The sequence below is a fragment of the Mugil cephalus genome, chromosome 9 (assembly GCF_022458985.1).
Source record: "Mugil cephalus isolate CIBA_MC_2020 chromosome 9, CIBA_Mcephalus_1.1, whole genome shotgun sequence".
Lineage (NCBI taxonomy): Eukaryota > Metazoa > Chordata > Actinopteri > Mugiliformes > Mugilidae > Mugil > Mugil cephalus.
The window spans coordinates 4,101,994-4,120,345 of NC_061778.1; the positions used below are offsets into that span (position 1 = coordinate 4,101,994).

General features: G+C 40.9%; 3 protein-coding genes across 4 annotated transcripts; 1 reads left to right on the top strand and 2 right to left on the bottom strand.

The window, feature by feature from the left end:
- Window positions 1–1,468: 1,468 nt before the first annotated feature.
- bckdha (branched chain keto acid dehydrogenase E1 subunit alpha) lies at window positions 1,469–7,086 on the top strand. The gene is made up of 8 exons (XM_047593666.1): window positions 1,469–1,782; window positions 3,476–3,652; window positions 3,771–3,857; window positions 3,943–4,051; window positions 5,249–5,410; window positions 5,514–5,720; window positions 5,796–5,937; window positions 6,185–7,086. Exons 1-8 carry the CDS (start codon window positions 1,669–1,671, stop codon window positions 6,525–6,527), a joined length of 1,341 nt encoding a protein of 446 aa, XP_047449622.1. The 5' UTR covers window positions 1,469–1,668; the 3' UTR covers window positions 6,528–7,086.
- b3gnt2l (UDP-GlcNAc:betaGal beta-1,3-N-acetylglucosaminyltransferase 2, like) lies at window positions 7,083–11,844 on the bottom strand. Of its 2 annotated transcripts, XM_047593665.1 has the most exons (3): window positions 11,698–11,844; window positions 8,641–8,837; window positions 7,083–8,604 (listed from the first exon to the last, which is right to left on the bottom strand). In XM_047593665.1, exons 2-3 carry the CDS (start codon window positions 8,812–8,814, stop codon window positions 7,426–7,428), a joined length of 1,353 nt encoding a protein of 450 aa, XP_047449621.1. In that variant the 5' UTR covers window positions 8,815–8,837; window positions 11,698–11,844; the 3' UTR covers window positions 7,083–7,425. The 2 variants fall into 2 exon arrangements, with proteins under 2 accessions (XP_047449621.1, XP_047449619.1); XM_047593663.1 differs by having other exon boundaries at window positions 7,083–8,837; window positions 11,698–11,843.
- Window positions 11,845–11,901: 57 nt separating this feature from the next.
- napab (N-ethylmaleimide-sensitive factor attachment protein, alpha b) lies at window positions 11,902–17,542 on the bottom strand. The gene is made up of 11 exons (XM_047593667.1): window positions 17,318–17,542; window positions 15,991–16,070; window positions 15,776–15,892; window positions 15,500–15,546; window positions 15,306–15,383; window positions 15,165–15,220; window positions 14,934–15,018; window positions 14,739–14,843; window positions 14,583–14,651; window positions 13,211–13,261; window positions 11,902–13,107 (listed from the first exon to the last, which is right to left on the bottom strand). The coding sequence occupies exons 1-11, from the start codon at window positions 17,413–17,415 to the stop codon at window positions 13,006–13,008; spliced, it is 888 nt and encodes a 295-aa protein (XP_047449623.1). The 5' UTR covers window positions 17,416–17,542; the 3' UTR covers window positions 11,902–13,005.
- Window positions 17,543–18,352: the final 810 nt, after the last annotated feature.

Below are 18,352 nucleotides of genomic sequence, written 5' to 3' on the forward strand. Positions count from 1 at the left end.
CGGACGAAGTAATTAAGATACATTTGGCTTTTACAGTTAAAGCTTTTTTATGCTTACTACTTTAACATTACTCAATTTCCGTTTGAGTTTGCTGCTGTATTTTTAAAGCACTTGCTGGTAGCGCAGTTATTATATCGTGACTATGTTGATGCTAATTTTAAATAATTGAATTATTGTAATTGCTCAATTTGACCACAAGAGGGCAGTGAATACGTCTTAACCGGCCTTGACTCAATAGCAGCACCACAACCAAAGTAACCAAAATAAAAAACTAAAGAAAAACTTAAAAAAATCCATTAAAGTCAAACTGAAACTAAACTTTTCTTTTGAACATTTAAACTCAAAGTTACATCTAGTAGCTGCATGACACAATAGGTTATTGTTCAGTCTCAAACAGAACATTAAATCTTTACCAAAATACATATTTTACCTACAGTAGGATTCAAAACAAAGTAAAAAACTTGAGTTGTTTCAGAATCAGAATCTTTTAATTGGCCAAATGTACAATGCACACAGGAATTTTACCTGGTATATCAGCACCAAATAACATTTAATGAAAAGTTAACTTAGCAAGAAAAAAAAGAAAAACAATATATACAATTTAGAAAAATAAAATCTGAAAATATAAAATATATATAAAATATACAGTGATGCAATCACTTGAATAATTATATGGCTGTTGCGTGTAGAAATGGATTGGCTGTGCTACTGTTTTAAGTGTCATATAGTATTGTCTTCACGTTGATAAGACACTGGTATTTCTTTGGAGAGTGTTTATTGTCCCGCCACCCTGTTCAAGTTACAAGGTTCTTCATTATCATTTATACACATACAAGTAAATTTAAATAATGCAGTAAAATGAAATTAAATGTGCATCCTGTCTTTGTAAGTAAAGTTTAAAGATCTTAAAACATGGGCTTAACCCGTGGATGAACCCATTGTTTTTTTAACAAAGCGATTCAGAAAAGGATATCAGGTTAAAACACGTTTGACGACTATAGCGTCCAAGTTTTAATGAAAAGTCAAGCATGACAGAACAAGGAGTGATTTTCATTACCTTTAAACTAAGTAATGAACATGTCATTCTGGTTTTATAATCCATTATATTCATGAGCGTCACTATTTACATACAGTCTTATCTTATCTTAATAGACAGATGTTTTATTTGTTTATTTTAGCAGGACTAGTACTTTGGCAGTCGACAGCTGGTCAATAAAGATAAACCTAATCCCTTTAGTCAATGAACATTAGAGGAACTTTGGAGCAGGATCATATACTACAATATACGCACGTTTATTGTGGTAAGACATATGGATTAAATATAAATATTAACTTTATTTATTTATTTTATATTGTTATGCAACAATCACCAAGGCAAATTCCCTGTATGTACAAATACATTTGGCAATAAAGTATTTTTCTGATTCTGATGTGACGTTTATTTTGAAGGTCAGACCGGAAGTTGTGATTGTTGTGATTATTGCTGCTAACTCGATTGTGGCTGTTTCTAGTCCACATTTCGGCCTAGGGACCGTGTTTGTGGATGGGAACAGGCGTGATTAAAACTTCTATCATAAGCTAAACTCGTCGCAAAGATCTGACCATATTTCCTTTATTTGTGACGCACTAAGTTAACGGGGTCGCCTTAAACAAACAGGGGAAAACCAGATGGCGGCTGTGAGCAGCATGAGCAAAATGTACGGGCTATGTTTCCATGCAGTTCGCCAGACAGCAGGACTGAAAACATCGCGGCTGCTTCAACACAGAGCCTTCAGAGTCGGTGTAAGTGGAAAAAAAAAGGATGCATTGTTTTGATTGATAGATAAATGACATGGAAGGTCGGTTACGCCGAAGGATACTGCGGAGGTTATAAGGAGATGTGGCCTGAAAAACAGCACAGCTCGTTTAAATTATACAATCTTTTTTAAAGTTTCCAGGTTGTGTTGCATTTTTAAAAATAAACAAGTGTAAAAGAATAAAGTTGAAGGTAGTTTTATTTGAGAGGGTTGCAGGCTCCATCAAGGATACAAGTTCACGGTGCTTGGTTCCAGTTATCGCGATAGGTTGCGAGCTAGCTGATTAAGCTAACAACCTTGTTGACACTAGCGTCACTTTATACCGGTTTATCCAACAGAGATGCGAAGTAAAAACATAAATTACAAACATATGTGCGGGGCTTTTAACCAGCAGCGTGATTGGCAGTAGTGTGTCCCGTGTGTGTTGTTTTGACTCTGATTGTGTCGGACTTGCTAGCCTTCAAGCTAGTGCCTTAGCTAGCTTCTTAGCTTCATTCCTATTGGTCGAGCGAAGGGGCGTGAGCAGGAAACTGACTCTGCTTAAACTCTTCATAGAAGTTCGTTGATAAGTTTAATTGCGACACATGTCAATAGAAAGACAATAAATAAATAATAATATTAACTATATTATCAGGTTGTGAGTAATTGAAATTAAAATAAAATAATCTATCTCGCCATAACTGCAGTGTTACAGTGTGATAAGGACGTGTTATTAATAATTATTAAATAAATATATTAAATAAATCTGCTATTTTCAGTATATAATACTGCAATAATAGAATAAAAATAAACATTTTTCCACCATTCCCACCTCATGAAGGTGAACGCATTTCATTTTTGTATTTTAACTGCAGTGTTACAGTGTGATAAAGACATTTTTATTAATAATGCGAATGGTTAAAGCTTTTATTTTCATCCTATTCTGCAAAAAATAGAATACACATATTCTTCTTATTATTATTCCATATTACTGAGTGTATAAATGCCATTGACACTACGTCTGTGAAGTTTCTCACTCATCTAGGTCATGGTAATAATCCATAAAGGCAAGTGGACTTGACATTTCGCTGCCCGTCCACGTAGCTTTTTCAGTTCTAAAGGTCTGGTAGGAAGTTGAGGTTTAAACTCTGTGGGGTAAAACCCCACCATAAACTCTCTTCGCTTGTTTCTAGGAACAAGAGCTAGGAACTGGTGCAACATTTCAAAGAAGGAAGTGATTTTCTGAAAAGCCACACCTCTTCCATCGTTTACAGCTGATAAAGATGATTGCATTTAATTTTTGTATTTTAACTGCAGCGTTACAGTGCGATAAAGACATTTTTATTAATAATGTAAATGTTAAAGACACCTTCTTCATTAATCCCACACTGCAAAAGTAGAATAAAAATAACCATGCATACTTAAATTTCTCCATTGCTGAGTGTGTTGAAGGAAATGCCAGTGACACTAGAGTATTTCTGCGAAAGGTAACACCTTTTCTACCATTCCCAGCTGAAACCAGTTCAATTTAAAGACGGTCAGGTTATTCAGAAAGGAAATGTGACTATATTACTTGTGAAATAACTTCTTCTGATGTGACATTTTAATTGCTCCCAAACAGAGAAGGATTTTTTTTTTGGTATTTATTGTTTGGCTCCAGTGATGTTATTAATAAACTACGCTTGCATACAATCTTTCAGGCTGTGCAGCAGCAGCAGCCCTTTGACTCGTCACTGGAAAAGCCACAATTCCCCGGAGCCTCGGCCGAGTTTGTGGATCAGCTGGAGTTCATCCAGCCTAATGTCATCTCTGGGATCCCAGTGTACCGGGTCATGGACCGACAGGGAAACATCATCAACCCCTCTCAAGACCCCCAGGTACCGCCAGCCTACCTGTGCTCCTGCTTATTAAAAGTACCACAAAGACTCTCTACTACTAACACACACTGTTGTGCCAGAGCTAATCTGCTGCTTGTGTATTTTCTTCCTTGCTCAGCTCTCCAAAGAGACAGTATTGAACTTTTATCAGAAGATGACTCTGTTGAACACAATGGACCGCATTCTTTATGAGTCTCAAAGACAGGTTTGTTGTCTTTTTATTTCCTGGTTCAACTGAGGAGCAGCTGCAGAAAGATTTAAAGGAATGTTATATTATTGTTTATGCGCAGGGTCGAATCTCCTTCTACATGACTAATTACGGTGAGGAGGGAACGCATATCGGTAGCGCCGCCGCCCTCGACGAAAAGGACATCGTTTTTGGTCAATACAGAGAAGCTGGTAAGGATCAGACTTCATGTGGTACAACAGTATTTCTGTCTAAGAGTCTTAAGTTTTATCAGAATATTTGTTAGGTGGTTTGTGATGGCGCTTGCTATGACGCACAATGGCGACACGAGCAATGATACTTAACCACACATTGTGTGTCGCATGTTTGCACCACACCCACGTCGACCTGCATCATTCAGCTGTTCAAACACTCAGAAAAATCCGTTTGTCAGTTTTTATTTGAACATAAGGTTGTTGAAACGAATGGAAAAAAATATAAAATACACATCGCAATCAGGATCAGCTTTATTGGCCAAGTGTGAGTGCACATTCAAGGAATCTGACTTAAGACGAGCATAAAAATAAAAGCTCAAAACTGTGCAACATAAATGAGACTATGAGAATAAAATAAAAGTTAGAGAAGCAGATATATACAGTGTACTTGAACAGTACGTATATACAGTTAATGATGAGCTATTGTGAGAGAATAGTCAGTTCATCAGAGTTCATCAGAGCGACAGCCAAGGAAAACCTCACAATGTCTACACAATGGAATAAGCAGTTAGAGTGGACTTTAACCCACTTTAACTCTCTCCCTCCCCGACCCAGAGTGAGCAATCCACCCTTTTCCAACGGAGAACCATGGCCTCAGACTTGGAGGTGCTGTTCTTCATCCCAGACGCTTTATACTCTGTCCGTAAAAGTTATGAACAGAACCAGCTATGCAGCTTTTCCTCTCCAAACTAACATCCTGGAGAACGTGGTTGAGATCCATTCAAGACAACTTGAGGAAAAATGAGCTCTGAGTTGACAAACTTGGAAATTACTGCTTCCAAAATAATAATCATAATAAAAAATAAAAAATAAAATAGCTGCTGTTCTTATTTTAATGTTCAGTAAACGTTGACAGTATACTAAACTTATTTTTTCTCCTCCGAGTTAACTTGTAAAGTGAATGCTATGATATCGGAAGTCTGAAATTTCCGAGTTTTCTTTAAGGCATCATATGAGCCATAGTTTTTTTCCATCAAAGTCACTGTTGATGGAAAATAAATAAACTAAATAAAAATAATAAAAGTCTAATAAAAGTCTTTTTGTATAAATTGAAACTGAATTAAATGGTTTAATTGCTAATCAAATAATTCCTCAAATGAATTACCTTGTCCCCTTATAAGGAATCATCTAATAATGCCTCTGCGACCCTTACAGGTGTGCTGATGTATCGCGGTTTCCCCCTGGATCTGTTCATGGCCCAGTGCTACGCCAACGCCGACGACCTCGGGAAGGGCCGTCAGATGCCCGTCCACTACGGCTCTAAAGACCTGAACTTTGTCACCATTTCTTCTCCGCTGGCCACTCAGATTCCTCAGGGTGAGAACCGCCCGCCTTTTGCTGCGCGAGCTCCTCCCTGACCTGCGAGAATTTTTTTGCATACACCAATAAATTTACACGTGCAATCTGTTGTCTGATTCAGCGGCCGGAGCTGCGTACGCAGCCAAGAGGGAAAACATCAACCGGGCCGTGATCTGTTACTTTGGGGAGGGAGCGGCCAGCGAAGGGGACGCGCACGCCGGCTTCAACTTCTCCGCCACCCTCGAGTGCCCACTGATATTCTTCTGCAGGAACAACGGCTACGCCATCTCCACCCCCACCAACGAGCAGTACAGGGGAGACGGCATTGGTAAGCGTGATTCTGTTACATGAGATACTTTGAGATGAACAGCCGCTCTTATAAACCTTTTCTTCTCTCAAACAGCCGCCCGCGGTCCAGGATACGGTATGCTGTCCATCCGTGTTGACGGCAACGATGTGTTTGCTGTGTACAATGCCACAAAGGAAGCGCGGCGCAGGGCTGTGGCCGAGAACCAGCCTTTCCTCATTGAGGCCATGACCTACAGGTGAGTCAACATTTAACTGATTTCTAACAATTACGACGGATTAAGTGACGTTTAAGCCGACGGTTCAACATCCTGATTGATGCGCTCACACTAAACTACTGAAGAAGTTTAGTTTGTTTTATTTTTATCTCATTCTATTTTTTCTTCTTATGTCTATGTCTGGTCACGTTTATGTTCTCTGTTATCTTGAGACTCTTTCCCTGCAGGGATCAATAACGTGATCTGTCCATTCATGCCCATCCACCAGGATTGGCCACCACAGCACGAGTGACGACAGCTCCGCCTACCGCTCCGTGGACGAGGTGAACTACTGGGACAAGCAGGACCACCCCATCTCCCGGCTGAGGCACTACATGACGGCCCGCGGCTGGTGGAGCGAGGACGACGAGAGGAGCTGGCGGAAGCAGTCCCGCAAGACGGTGATGGAGGCGTTCGAGAGGGCGGAGAGGCGCATGAAGCCGAACCCCGAGCTGCTGTTCACCGACGTGTACCACGAAATGACCCCCGGCCTGAAGAAGCAGAGGGAATCCATGTGGAGGCACGTGCAGCAGTACAAAGAGCACTACCCGCTCGACCTGTACGACAAATAACTCTGCTGATGCACAAAACGGGCCCCCGGAACAAGTTGCGATTTGGTTATCGGAAGCGGTAATGGGTGACGAATGACACTAGGATACACTGTTGCACAACTTTTTAAACTGTAGTTTTTGATGTGTCATATTTTTTTGTGCATAACGGAGAGAGTAATTCATGCCTCTTGGGTTTGGTGCCTTACTTTATAGATTTACCGTCGGTAGTAAAGCAGCTTAATATGTGCAAGATTCACACTTTCACTTTCACATACCTCTTCATTGTTCCTTTGTGTGCGTGCCGCTGCAGTTTGAATGCATACAAAGTAAACATGCGGATTGATCATTAAGCCGTGGAAGTTGACTAAAGGTTGTGTCTTCTCACGTAACTGTCCCCTCGTTCATCTGGTTTCCTTACGCATCGCTGAGGTGGCGGATTTAAAGTGTGTTAACGAACTTTCCTCGTGTATCTTGTGTTGTTACGCTTATAGTTGTGTTACACGTTTTTCCCAAACCCCAGAACTGTACACTCACTCGTCTGGATTAATATTTTGTGGAAAATAAACTGAAATTAAATCATTGTCGTGGTTGATTCATTTTATTTACATTCAATTTAAATATGTCTATAAAACCCCCGAAACAGTGTTTTAAAGCCTGACTTGCAGGTGAGTTTTAAATGCTTAAATAACATAGAGAAAATGCTATGAGATTTAATTACAAGGTTAAAATGTCTTCCTTCTTAATAACTAGTCCTGAGGTTGGTTGCTGCATTTCTGAGTCCTTGCTGGGTGAAAAGTGGGCAGTCAAAAAAAACCCTCACTATTGCTCCTGCTGTAGACGGTGCGAGGGAAAATGATGGAAAACAAATAAGCCTATCCCTTGTGCCTGCAGACGGTATTTATTTATTCACCCATCCAGTTCAACAAGTCAAAAAAGGGCTCTGGATGCCTTTCCACAGCTTCTTCAACTGCCGTGGCGAGCGCCGATGCACTAAGATAAGACTTTTATGTACACACAGATTCTCACGATCTTTCTCATAGATGTCAAAGGTGTGAAATTTGTCGTGTGCCACGGGAGCAACCTTCAGAGCCTTAAAGCACATCCCGACGTAGACGTCGTCAATGGGGAAGAAGGGAATGACGTGAGTAAGTGAATGCAGGGGTTTTAAAAAAGTTCCAGAGATGACAAAGCCCCCTCCGCCAAAATAAGACGGGTACGCGCCGTCATAGAAGCTCACAGGAATGTAGTATTTGTTGTTTGGGTCCCTGAGTGGAGTTGCTGAGTTTATGATTTGTCCAGCATACAGCTGAGATGCTTGGGATGGTTGCAGAGACTGCAGGTAGCTGAGCAACTGGTGTGTGTTCACGAACACGTCATCATCGCCGCTAAAGACGAAGGAGACGTTCGAGCAGTTTGTCACCGTCCACTCGAGAAGCATGTTCATTTTGAGGGTCAGGTTCAACAAGGATTCCTCAAAGTCCCACTGCAAGATGTCTCTGAAGTGTTTCGCTTCGAACGACACCAGCGGGTCGAGGTCGGGGTCGTCCTCTTTTAGGTTACCCAGGAGGAACACCAAGCGCACTCTCAGTCCGTTTTGATACACCCCCTCTTTCCCCCACGTCTCCCGGACCGCCTGTCTCCGCTCAAAGTGTTTGGGATTTGACTTGATTGCAAAGAGCAGAAACGTGTGGTCGTGCGCCTTCCCTTTTTCGGAGACGCACTTGTCCGGTTGAGAGATCAGGACCGACGGGGTCCTGCAGTTTATTCCCTGCACGAAAGTCTGTAACAAGGCGGAGTAGGAAGCAAAATCGTGCATGTTTGCCTGCAGAGACTCCTGATTTGTCTCTCTGCAGTGGGACCAATGGGTGTCAAGCGCCGAGGGTTTGTCCCCCTTGTCCAGACTCGCCAGGCGTGAGTACAGCAGGCGGTTCCAGTACGCTGCATTTTGAGGGATGGTTTCTCGGAGGGCCACAGAAAAAGACACATTGTAGACGTCTTCATGAGGTATGGCAGGGACCTCCGCCTTCTTCTCCTCCTCCTCCCTCTCCTCCTCTTTCTCCTTCTCCATGGGCAGCTGAGTTGTTAAATATCTGTCTTGGATCTGGACGCTGTGTTGCGTCGGGACGTCTTCTTGCGGGACCTTGTGGCTGTAGGCCATCTCGAGTTTCAGGGTCGAGTAGACGACCAGGAACACGGTGCCAATAAAGACCATGGCGACGAAGGTTTGAACACGTCTCATTGTGGCGATCACATTCGGCCGTGTTATTCCGGTCAGGCGCGTTATCTTCGGGTTACACAGCCTCTGCATTTAGGGGACACGGTCGGTGTTTCCTGTCAACAGGAAACATGCAAATGAGACAGGTCATTTTTATGTAAATGAACACGCTGTCAAAGATCTGAAGCAGAGGCGGTTCGTTTTAAATGAAAAATAGTTTTTGGCAAAAACAACAAAAAATAAGTTGCATTGAGGAGGCTTTGTTTGCTTTGCTGGGTGACCCTGTCCTTTCGCTGAATAATTACAGATCCAAGCGGCTGCACATACAGGTTGTATAAGGATAATGAAATATACATTTTATGTCATAGTACACATAAAATCAACGTTTTTCATGCCAAGGACCACCAAACTGATGGAGAGATTAAGTAGGGACCCCCTACCTACTATATGTCGTTCTATATTAAACTCTGATTAGTGCTATTTATAAATATACACCATTTTTATAATTTTGCATTCAATATTGAGCTATTCCTTATCCTTTTACTAAAATATGCTGCTTTCACCAAAGACTTCAGTACCTCCACGGGCCCCCTAAGGGTTGCGGACCCTCTATTGAAGACCCATGCATTAAATCACAGTTTAATAAGTAACTTGAAGCCAGTTACATAATAACAGCCAACAACCTGATAAACTTGGTATTTTTACAATACAATAGGCTTATAACCTAATAAAAGTCATAACCGTAATAACTTCTGGTAAATAACGTAATTGGCCTGTTAAAAAAAAAACTAACACACTAATATCATTTTATTTAACTTTTTATTATTGGATATAACCGTGAAAATGTCTCTCTCTCTTGTTGTCGCCATCATTTGTTTTTTAAGTTGATGGTTAGAATGATTATGTCTAGCCCTGTTGCAAAACATTTACAAACTCAGACAGTGCACGGAGACCGATGGTATGAAAACTACGCCTCTCTGAGGATGACGTATTCTCAAATGAAATGACCGTGCATTGAAAATCTTTATTAAACCTTCTTAATGCTTCTCAATGCCTTCCTCAGGAGCATGAGAGCGCACAAAAAAGGATAGCGGGATAAACAAGATGTTCTCCACCGAACCAGCCAAAGGGCCTGAACCCCCCTCAGACAATCAGCCACCTGCTCTACATGGATGACACCGAGCTATACGCCAAGTACGAGCGAGAAATCGACTCAACGATCCACACCAACAGGATCTACAGCAACGACGCTGGGGAGTCACTCGGAATATTCCGTTTAAACCGTTTCTTTTGAGAAAATATGTAAATGACTGCGAATGCGCGTGCTTCCTGTTGGACTCCAAATACTCATCGTGCCTTCTCTCCCTCAACACTTGTTTATTTGACTTACATTAAAAACTGACGCAGCACGGACTCACCACAGCGCATAGACTGTTGGCACAACATGCATTTACAACTCTTAATCATACCTATGGACGGTCCTATTTGCAAATCGGAGCAAGAGGTCAAACTGTAGGTTTATAGCCACGTCCGTAACTATGAAGGTAAATATACAGCAGTATAAAATTAACATAGTATGTTGGCACGATATATAACAGCCAATGACCCAGTTTTTTAATTCCAATAGTTTATAGATGGAATTGATGGTGGCGCAAAAATAAGGCCAAACAAACTTACAGCTCCTTTGTTATGACTCGTATAATAAGATTGTCTCCATTCTAGGACAAAATGTACTGTATTAAAGAGAATGCAGCAGGGGCAGTTTTTTAGCAAGGACCTCACGATACGATACGTATCCCGATACTTAATAACGATACGATACATTATTGTGATATTATGATATTGCTATTATATTTTATACTTTTTTAAATGCTGAAAACAGGTCCCGACTAACCGACCGGACATAGTGGTGGTGTTGATTATATGTGGAGATACCAGCAAATACCGAGGGTTGAAAGAGCAACTAGGACAGATACGTAAAGTTAAGGTGAGCGTTTTAAGATACTACGTGAGACCCGAGCTTGAGGACAACGCGGATACAAACTTAACACGCATTTACAACTCTTACTCATACCTATGGAGAGCCATATTTACAAAGTCCACGTTGTCTTTAAAAGGTGAAGGAGGTCAAACTGGATGTTTATAGCCACATCCGTAATTATGATGGTAAATTACAGCAGCATAAACATAGTATGTCACCAGGATATATCACAGCTTCTTTAATTCCAACATTTTATAGATATTATAAGTCATCCATTTCCAATTTATTGAAAAAGTGGTGGAGGAGGAGGAGGTCAAGTCATTCACAATCAGCCTAAAGCATGACTTTTTCTTTTTATTATATTAAAAATAAAATTTCTCACCCCTAGAATGCAACCTCACTATCGGAAGTCGTTTCCTAAACTTTGAAACGTGACCCCCAGTGACTCGATCATTCTTGATAAAAGAATCTACGTAATATTTATTAACAGTTATTCAGACCTTGACCCTCCACTTCACAACTATGTGTCATGGGGGGAAACCACAGGTTCTTTTCAAATAAAGCCGCCAGTTGTGTGGTTGGGAATCAAGGCAGCCTTAAGCTAAGCTCCATAGGGATGAATTTACATGGAACATGTTCTCTGGTGTTTAATTAGAAGATACCCATCTTGGTACAAATAACAAAGGGCAAAAAAGCCCCAAGGGACGAGCTCAAACAACACACCAGGAAACAGGAATCACACCTGAGGTCTATGAATTCAAGCATAAAGCACATACGTGAATGTTCCCGTGTAATTTAAGAGCGTCTCTGCTGCGTTGTTAGGTAATTTAAACGTGCTGTTAGTTGTTTATTTATGTGCGACTCCATTAGAATTTGATAAAAACCTGCTCAGGCTTAACCAAGTTAGTGAGTTACAAAAAAACACTAGTGCGGCAGCTTAAACACTTTATCTGAACAAATCAAAGGAAACAGTTTTAAAAAAAAAAAATACTTACTCAGCCGAGAAAGAGCTACAGCCTTTATGAAAAAAAAAAGAAGAAAATAAGTCTCCGCGAGTCTTCAGATTCCTGCCGACGGGAGCGTGTAACCACTTCACTCTGCCCTGATCCTTGTGTCAGCTTTGAAAAGCACTGATGGAAAGATGAGATCAGGTGATCATGGCATGGAGCGTAGCAGAAAGGTGGGAGGCCACGCCCAGGTACACAGAAAGGTTTTATTATTAGTAAATGTTTGACAGGAAACATCACAAATTATTTAAGACCAAAAAAAAAAAATTATCAGGAAGGTGAGCACATGAGAACACACACACGAGCACAGTGTTCAGATCAGTAAAGCTCATCTTTATCATCAAAGTATTGCATCTCTCAACAGGCTTTGAAAAAATGATTTTTTTTTTTTTTTTTTCAAGCCTGGTTATTTATGACAGAAAAACAAAAATCAGACAAAAATAAAATACTAAAAAAAAAACGCCACACATTCCTACACAATGTAAAACTGTTCTCAACCATACGAAACCAGGAAATTTCTGATAATGGGTCGTCATTCCCCCTCTTTTTTTTCTGGAATAAAAGCACTTTCAACAGAAGTGAAGTGACGGAAAAAACCTCCCAAATTACATCTCAAATTATTTACGAATGCTGATAAAAAGCAAGATTCATTTTAAATCCAGCCGTCCACATCCTGAGAAATTTGTGAGGCAGAGTTGGGGGGGAAGAGAGTATCTGCCGTGGAATAACCTCTTTGCTCTGCAGATGAGATGAAGTGCTGTTTCGATTAGAGGAGCCCTGCAAACGACCAAGAACCAACATCCACTGTTGAGTGCTCCGGTAAAAGGTGAGCATTTTTTAGTGAAGTTTATTTTAAAGCATTTTGTAGATCAAAGTGTTAATAAACAGACCTCCTCTAATCAATTTTGTGACCATAGAAAATAAAATAAAACCTTTATTTTTTACACTGCTGGTATGAGTATTTGGTATTGCCGCCCGGTTACGAGTATCTTAACCAAAAATAAGGTCAATACCTGCATCATAACAACAACATACACTTAACATAAATTGTGCAGCGTGCACTCGGGAAAATAGTGTTCGTAACTATGAAGACCATAATTTTTTTTAGGATTAAAAGGCAAGAAAGAATACTGCAGACGGCAGGAAGAAGAAGCACAGCATCCGTGAGAGAATACGAGGTTCGAAATATCAGCTACGCTGCTAGAATGGAAGTGAGAGGCACAAGGCAAAAAAAAAAAATAAAATAAAAAGAAAGGAGGATGCAAGTCAGCTGGGGGGAACGAAGCGGGAGGTAGATCAGCGGAGGTCGCTCTCTTCGTCCTGTATGGTTTTCTTGATGCGGAGGAGCATGGTGGTGAGCCACTGGTCCAGCCGGGAAATGGTGTCGAACTCCTTCACCTGGAAAATATTCACAAAAAAAATGGCGCCGCGTGTTAAACAGTGACGGGATTTTAGGTGGTGTCAGTTTGAGGTTCAAAACAAATGGCAAACGGGCGCTCACCGAATCAGTGTAGGCATCCACGTTCTGTTCTTCGTAGGCGTCCAGAAGTTTCTAGGTTGAGTGAAGAAGTGTTAGAATAAAGCTCTACATCAGACTTACACTCACCGGCCACTTTATTAGGTACACCTTGCTAGTAAAAGGTTGAACCCCCTTTTGCCTTCAGAGCTGCCTTAATTCATACTAATTCAAACAAGGTGTTGGAAACATTCCTCAAAGATTTTGGTCCATATTGACATGACAGCATCACTCAGTTGCTGCAGATTTGTCGGCTGCACATCTATGATGAGAATCTCCCGTTCCACCACATCCCAAAGGTTCCTCTATCTATTGGATTGAGATCTGGTGACTGTGGAGGCCATTGGAGTACAGTGAACTCATTGTCATGTTCCAGAAACCAGTGTGAGATGATATGAGCTTTGTGACATGGTGCATTATCCTGCTGGAAGTAGCCGTCAGAAGATGGTCCACTGTGGTCATAAAGGGATGGACATGGTCAGCAACAATACTCAGGTAGGCTGTGGCATTTAAACCATGCTCAGTTTGTACTGAGGGGCCCAAAGTGTGCCAAGAAAATATCCCCCACACCATTACACCACCACCACCACAAGCCTGAACCGTTGATACGAGGCAGGATGGATCCATGCTTTCATGTTGTTTACGCCAGATTCTGACCCTGACATCTGAATGTCGCAGCGTAGATCAAGACTCATCAGACCAGGCGACGTTTTTTCATTCTCCTATTGTCCAGTGTTGGTGAGTCTGTGTGAACTGTAGTCTCAGTGTTTAACTGTGTGGTCTTCTGCTGCTGTAGCCCATCTTCTTCAAGGTTAGACGTGTTGTGCGTTCAGAGATGGTATTCTGCATTCCTTGGTTGGAACCAGTGGTTATTTGAGTTACTGTTTCCTTTCTATCATCTCCAACCAGTCTGCCCATTCTCCTCTGACCTCTCACATCAACAACTGCCGCTCACTGGATATTTTCTCTTTTTTGGAACCATTCTCTGTTAAACCCTAGAGATGGTTGTGTGTGACATCCCAGTAGATCAGCAGTTTGTGAAATACTCAGACCAACAACCAACAACCAGACCACGTTCAAAGTCACTTAAATCCCCTTTCTTCTTCATTCTGATGCTCGGTTTGAACTTCATCAAGTTGTCTTGATCACCTCTACATGAATAAATGCATTGAACTGCAGCCATGTAAGTGGATGATCAGCTATTTGTGTTAACAAGTAACTGAACAGCTGTACCTAATAAAGTGGCAAGTGTTAAGTTTTAAGTTCAACAGCAGTTTTTACTCTAAAGAAACAACAGCAGAGTTTGGAGATTTATTTCAGGACTCTCTTGGGTCCTCAAATTAACACCAAATCCTACCTTCAACAGTTTACACTCTCGAGAGTCTGAAAAAGCCGGGAACATTTCTTCGTACTTCTGCACAGCGAGCTGCGTGAGAACGGGTTCAAATATTAAAACAGTGAGTCATGTTAAATGTATAGCAGTTATGCAACAAGTTTCTATGTCGTCACTCACTTTTGCGTTCAGCATGTCTACACAGAAGTGACAGAGGGCTGCCTTGAAGAAGTGATCCTTGGCGCTATATTTCAGGAGCGTGCTGTCCATCGCGTGGGTTCCAACCTTAAATCATAAAGTACAGTTGATGTCTTTCGATACTATTTTTAAAGCCCCCAGAGCGATGGATTAAAAAGCTGATGAACGTTATGTCACCTGTTCGTAAATCTCAATGGCCTTGGGGTATTGCTCCAGCTGAGCCGCGTAGGTCGCTACTTTCAGAAGGCACTTGTTTGCTGAACTGCAAATAAAAGGAAAAGGAAAATTTTCAGGCTACACACAGTAATTATGAGACATCAAGAACAAAAGTATAAAACAAAATGCATTATTTAGAATGAAAATAAAAGATGCACAAGCAAAAATGAAATATTATTTAAAAATAATCACCTGGTGGATTCTTCACCTTTGTAATAATCTGCAGCCTGTTCATAATGAGCAATTGCCTGAAACAGAAATGGTTCATTTCTATTATTTCAGAATATTCCCTGAAATAAAAAACAATATTTACGAAACAGTTTTTCATCTGACCTTGTCGATGTCCACCAGCTCTGTCTCGTATATTTCTGCGATGGAGATGTGGTGTTTGGCTGCGATGGTGAAACGCCCCTAAAAAAGAATAAAATAAAATAAAATAAAATAAAATAAAATAAAGAAAACAGTATTAGCTTTGAAAATTCTACCATATGAAGAAATTATGAGGAGTTTTCTTTTAACAAACTCACCATGTCTGTGTATATTTCGATAGCTCGGTTTAAGCAGTTTATGGCCTCTGTGGAGAAAAATTTAATACTATTTAAACGTATTTTTTAAAACATTTACATAATCAGTCAGCGACCCCAACGCACTCTAGTCTAAACCTATTCATTACGAAATAATAAAACATTTGCACAGTGCTGTACGTTTACACAGTGGTGTAGATATTCCACAGGAAAATACAGCTGGAAGCAGTTTTTAACACTGCAGTTAAATACTCAGAGGGGGGGGGAACGGTGACTAACCTTGTGGATCTGCTTTTTTGAAGGCGTTTCCAGCATCGATGAGATTAGTCGCTGCGTCGTGTTTGCTCTGCATCTGCAGGTGAAGGTGAGCGGCTTGGGAAAACGCATTTCCTGCAGCTGAAGGGAAACGAAAAACACGTTGGACGACTAAAAAGTCTCAACATAAACGAGGGAAAGTAAGAGTCATTGCACTCGATGTGAAATAATCATCTTACCACACCAGTTTTTAGCCATTTTGAACATGTTGGCTGCCCTCACGTACATGTCACAGGCTTCTTCCAACTTGGAGGAGCCCCTAGATGGCGACATAGCACATTTTAGTTAGTTAGTTAGTTAGGTACACACAGGTATCATGTTTCAAGGTAAACAGGTAGCTCCTTTTGTGATTCAAGTTTGTTCATTTTATTCAACCCTAACGGTAAAAATACGTTTATAGTGTTTAAAATTTCAACTCCCAGATGGTGTTTGCTTAATTTAATGGCACCAAATTAGACTGGAAAACAGTTCAATGCCGATTGAAGATTTGTTTTCCATTAAATTCAGTAAATCAAAATATTAACTGAGCAATTTATATACATAAATTGGAGAATTAAACACAAAACATGATTCATTTCATGATTTTAAGGGTCACTGGACTTGTATATACAATTACTTGTGAGTCTCTGCCATTACAGACTCTTATTGTGTAAGTTTCACCCAATCACATCCTTAATAAAACCTCAACTCCCCAATAGTCATTGGCAAACTGAAGAAGCCTCTTTCATGTGTGGTGACATATATAGAAAACAATTGCAGTCGCCCTTGTTTCAGCTTTGTTTCTGGGTAAACAATGAGCTGCATGACTGAGAACCTTCGCACTTACAAATGCGTGGACGTTCTTGCCCACAAAGTCTATTATACTTTACTTCTTAGTCATATGGATGCACGTCACAAACACAGTTTTAAGCCTCTGTGCGTGATTGTGAGTTCCTTTGGTCTTTAAAAAATTAAAATGAGGAATTTAACTCGATTTAGGATTGACACATGCATGATAATGGTGTTTGGTGGGAGCTAATCTCACATTTATTTATGCAAGTACCACATTGCTTCCATCACGCCACTGTAAATAAATAAATGTGATTTACACTGTCTGCCCTTGCTCAATTAACCCAATAGATGGCGCTAAAAGCAGCAATACTCACACCGCTATCTTGACAAAGTGTGATTCACATGACATATTGAACTGTTTAACTTTGACTGCAAACCTGATCCAGGCACAGTTTGACTTGGCAACTGGTTTAATGTTGCGTATTGCAAGAGTTTGTGCTTCATTACTTCCAGATGTGTGTTCAGTCGCAGTCGAAAGGGAGGATAACGACACATTTACCTGGACTCCACCGGTGACTACGTCCATATAAAAACAAACCAAAGCATTTGTTTCTGCATTGATGTTAAATAATGATTTTTTTTACCCTGCCTTCAGATCTAGAGGTAACTGGCCATCTAAAGCCACCTTCCGCATATTTGGCCTTTAGCTCAAAAACATTAAGGTGGCCAACTCACCCAAACATCGCTCCGAAAAACGACTGAGACGATTTTACTTTCTTTTCGGCCTCCGCCATTAAGGCCATCGCTTCCTTTTCTTTCCCGCTGTTGTCCATTTTCGTGTCTCGTCTCCGATTATGGGGAAGAACGAGCAAACGCTAAAGTCAACAAACTTGCTAAGCTGTGTTAGCAGAAAATAGCTAGTGCCGTGTCACACTCCTCTCCCCTGTCATGTGACGCGGGCACACGGAAGCATGTCTGCCGCGTTTAGGAGCTCCTCGTAAAAAACACAACCTCAACATGGAATACGATATTCATCGGTTGGTGCTCAAGATTACAAACAAAACAGACAACAGGCCTGTTTTTAGATACTAATTAAACCTGTTCAGACATTAATCAATGCTGCACTGCTGCAAGTAATTATTTTAAAGTGATTTAATTTTAATGAATTCAGCAACAAATGCTACCTAAATCGGAATTTACGATTATGATATTGGGACATAAATTGCTACGCTACAATCCACAACAGATAGATTCACTTCTTCAATTCTCAGGGACTGGTGAGGCTATTCTAGTGTGACAAAACACTTTTTAAAGCACTTTTTGGATATACCATGACCTGACAGGGAGACATTCTGTAGGGACAAGCCAATACACGGCATGTATTGTCAAATTAAAGTGGCTGATATAAAAAAAAAACTTACCAGTGGCTGGAAAACGCTGGGCTGACAGACAGAATAGAGGCACTAATCATGGCAGCACAAGAACTGTCCCTAAGTACAAGCGCCACAGAGGCCAAGGTCTACAAGACCAGATCAGACCCAAGGTGTAGGCGGTCTCAGGACAGGTCCAGCACATAGTAGCAGGGTGTAAGATGCTAGCCAGGTCTGCGTACATGGAGAAGCACAGCGAAGTGGCTGGGATGGTGGCCCCCGAACTGGGAGAGTGGTTCTAATAGATCCAAGGAACTGACATGAAACACTTCTGTCATGTTTAACATCCGGCCTGTATGGCCCGTACTTTGTATTTAGTAGTTCAATTAAACTTCAATCA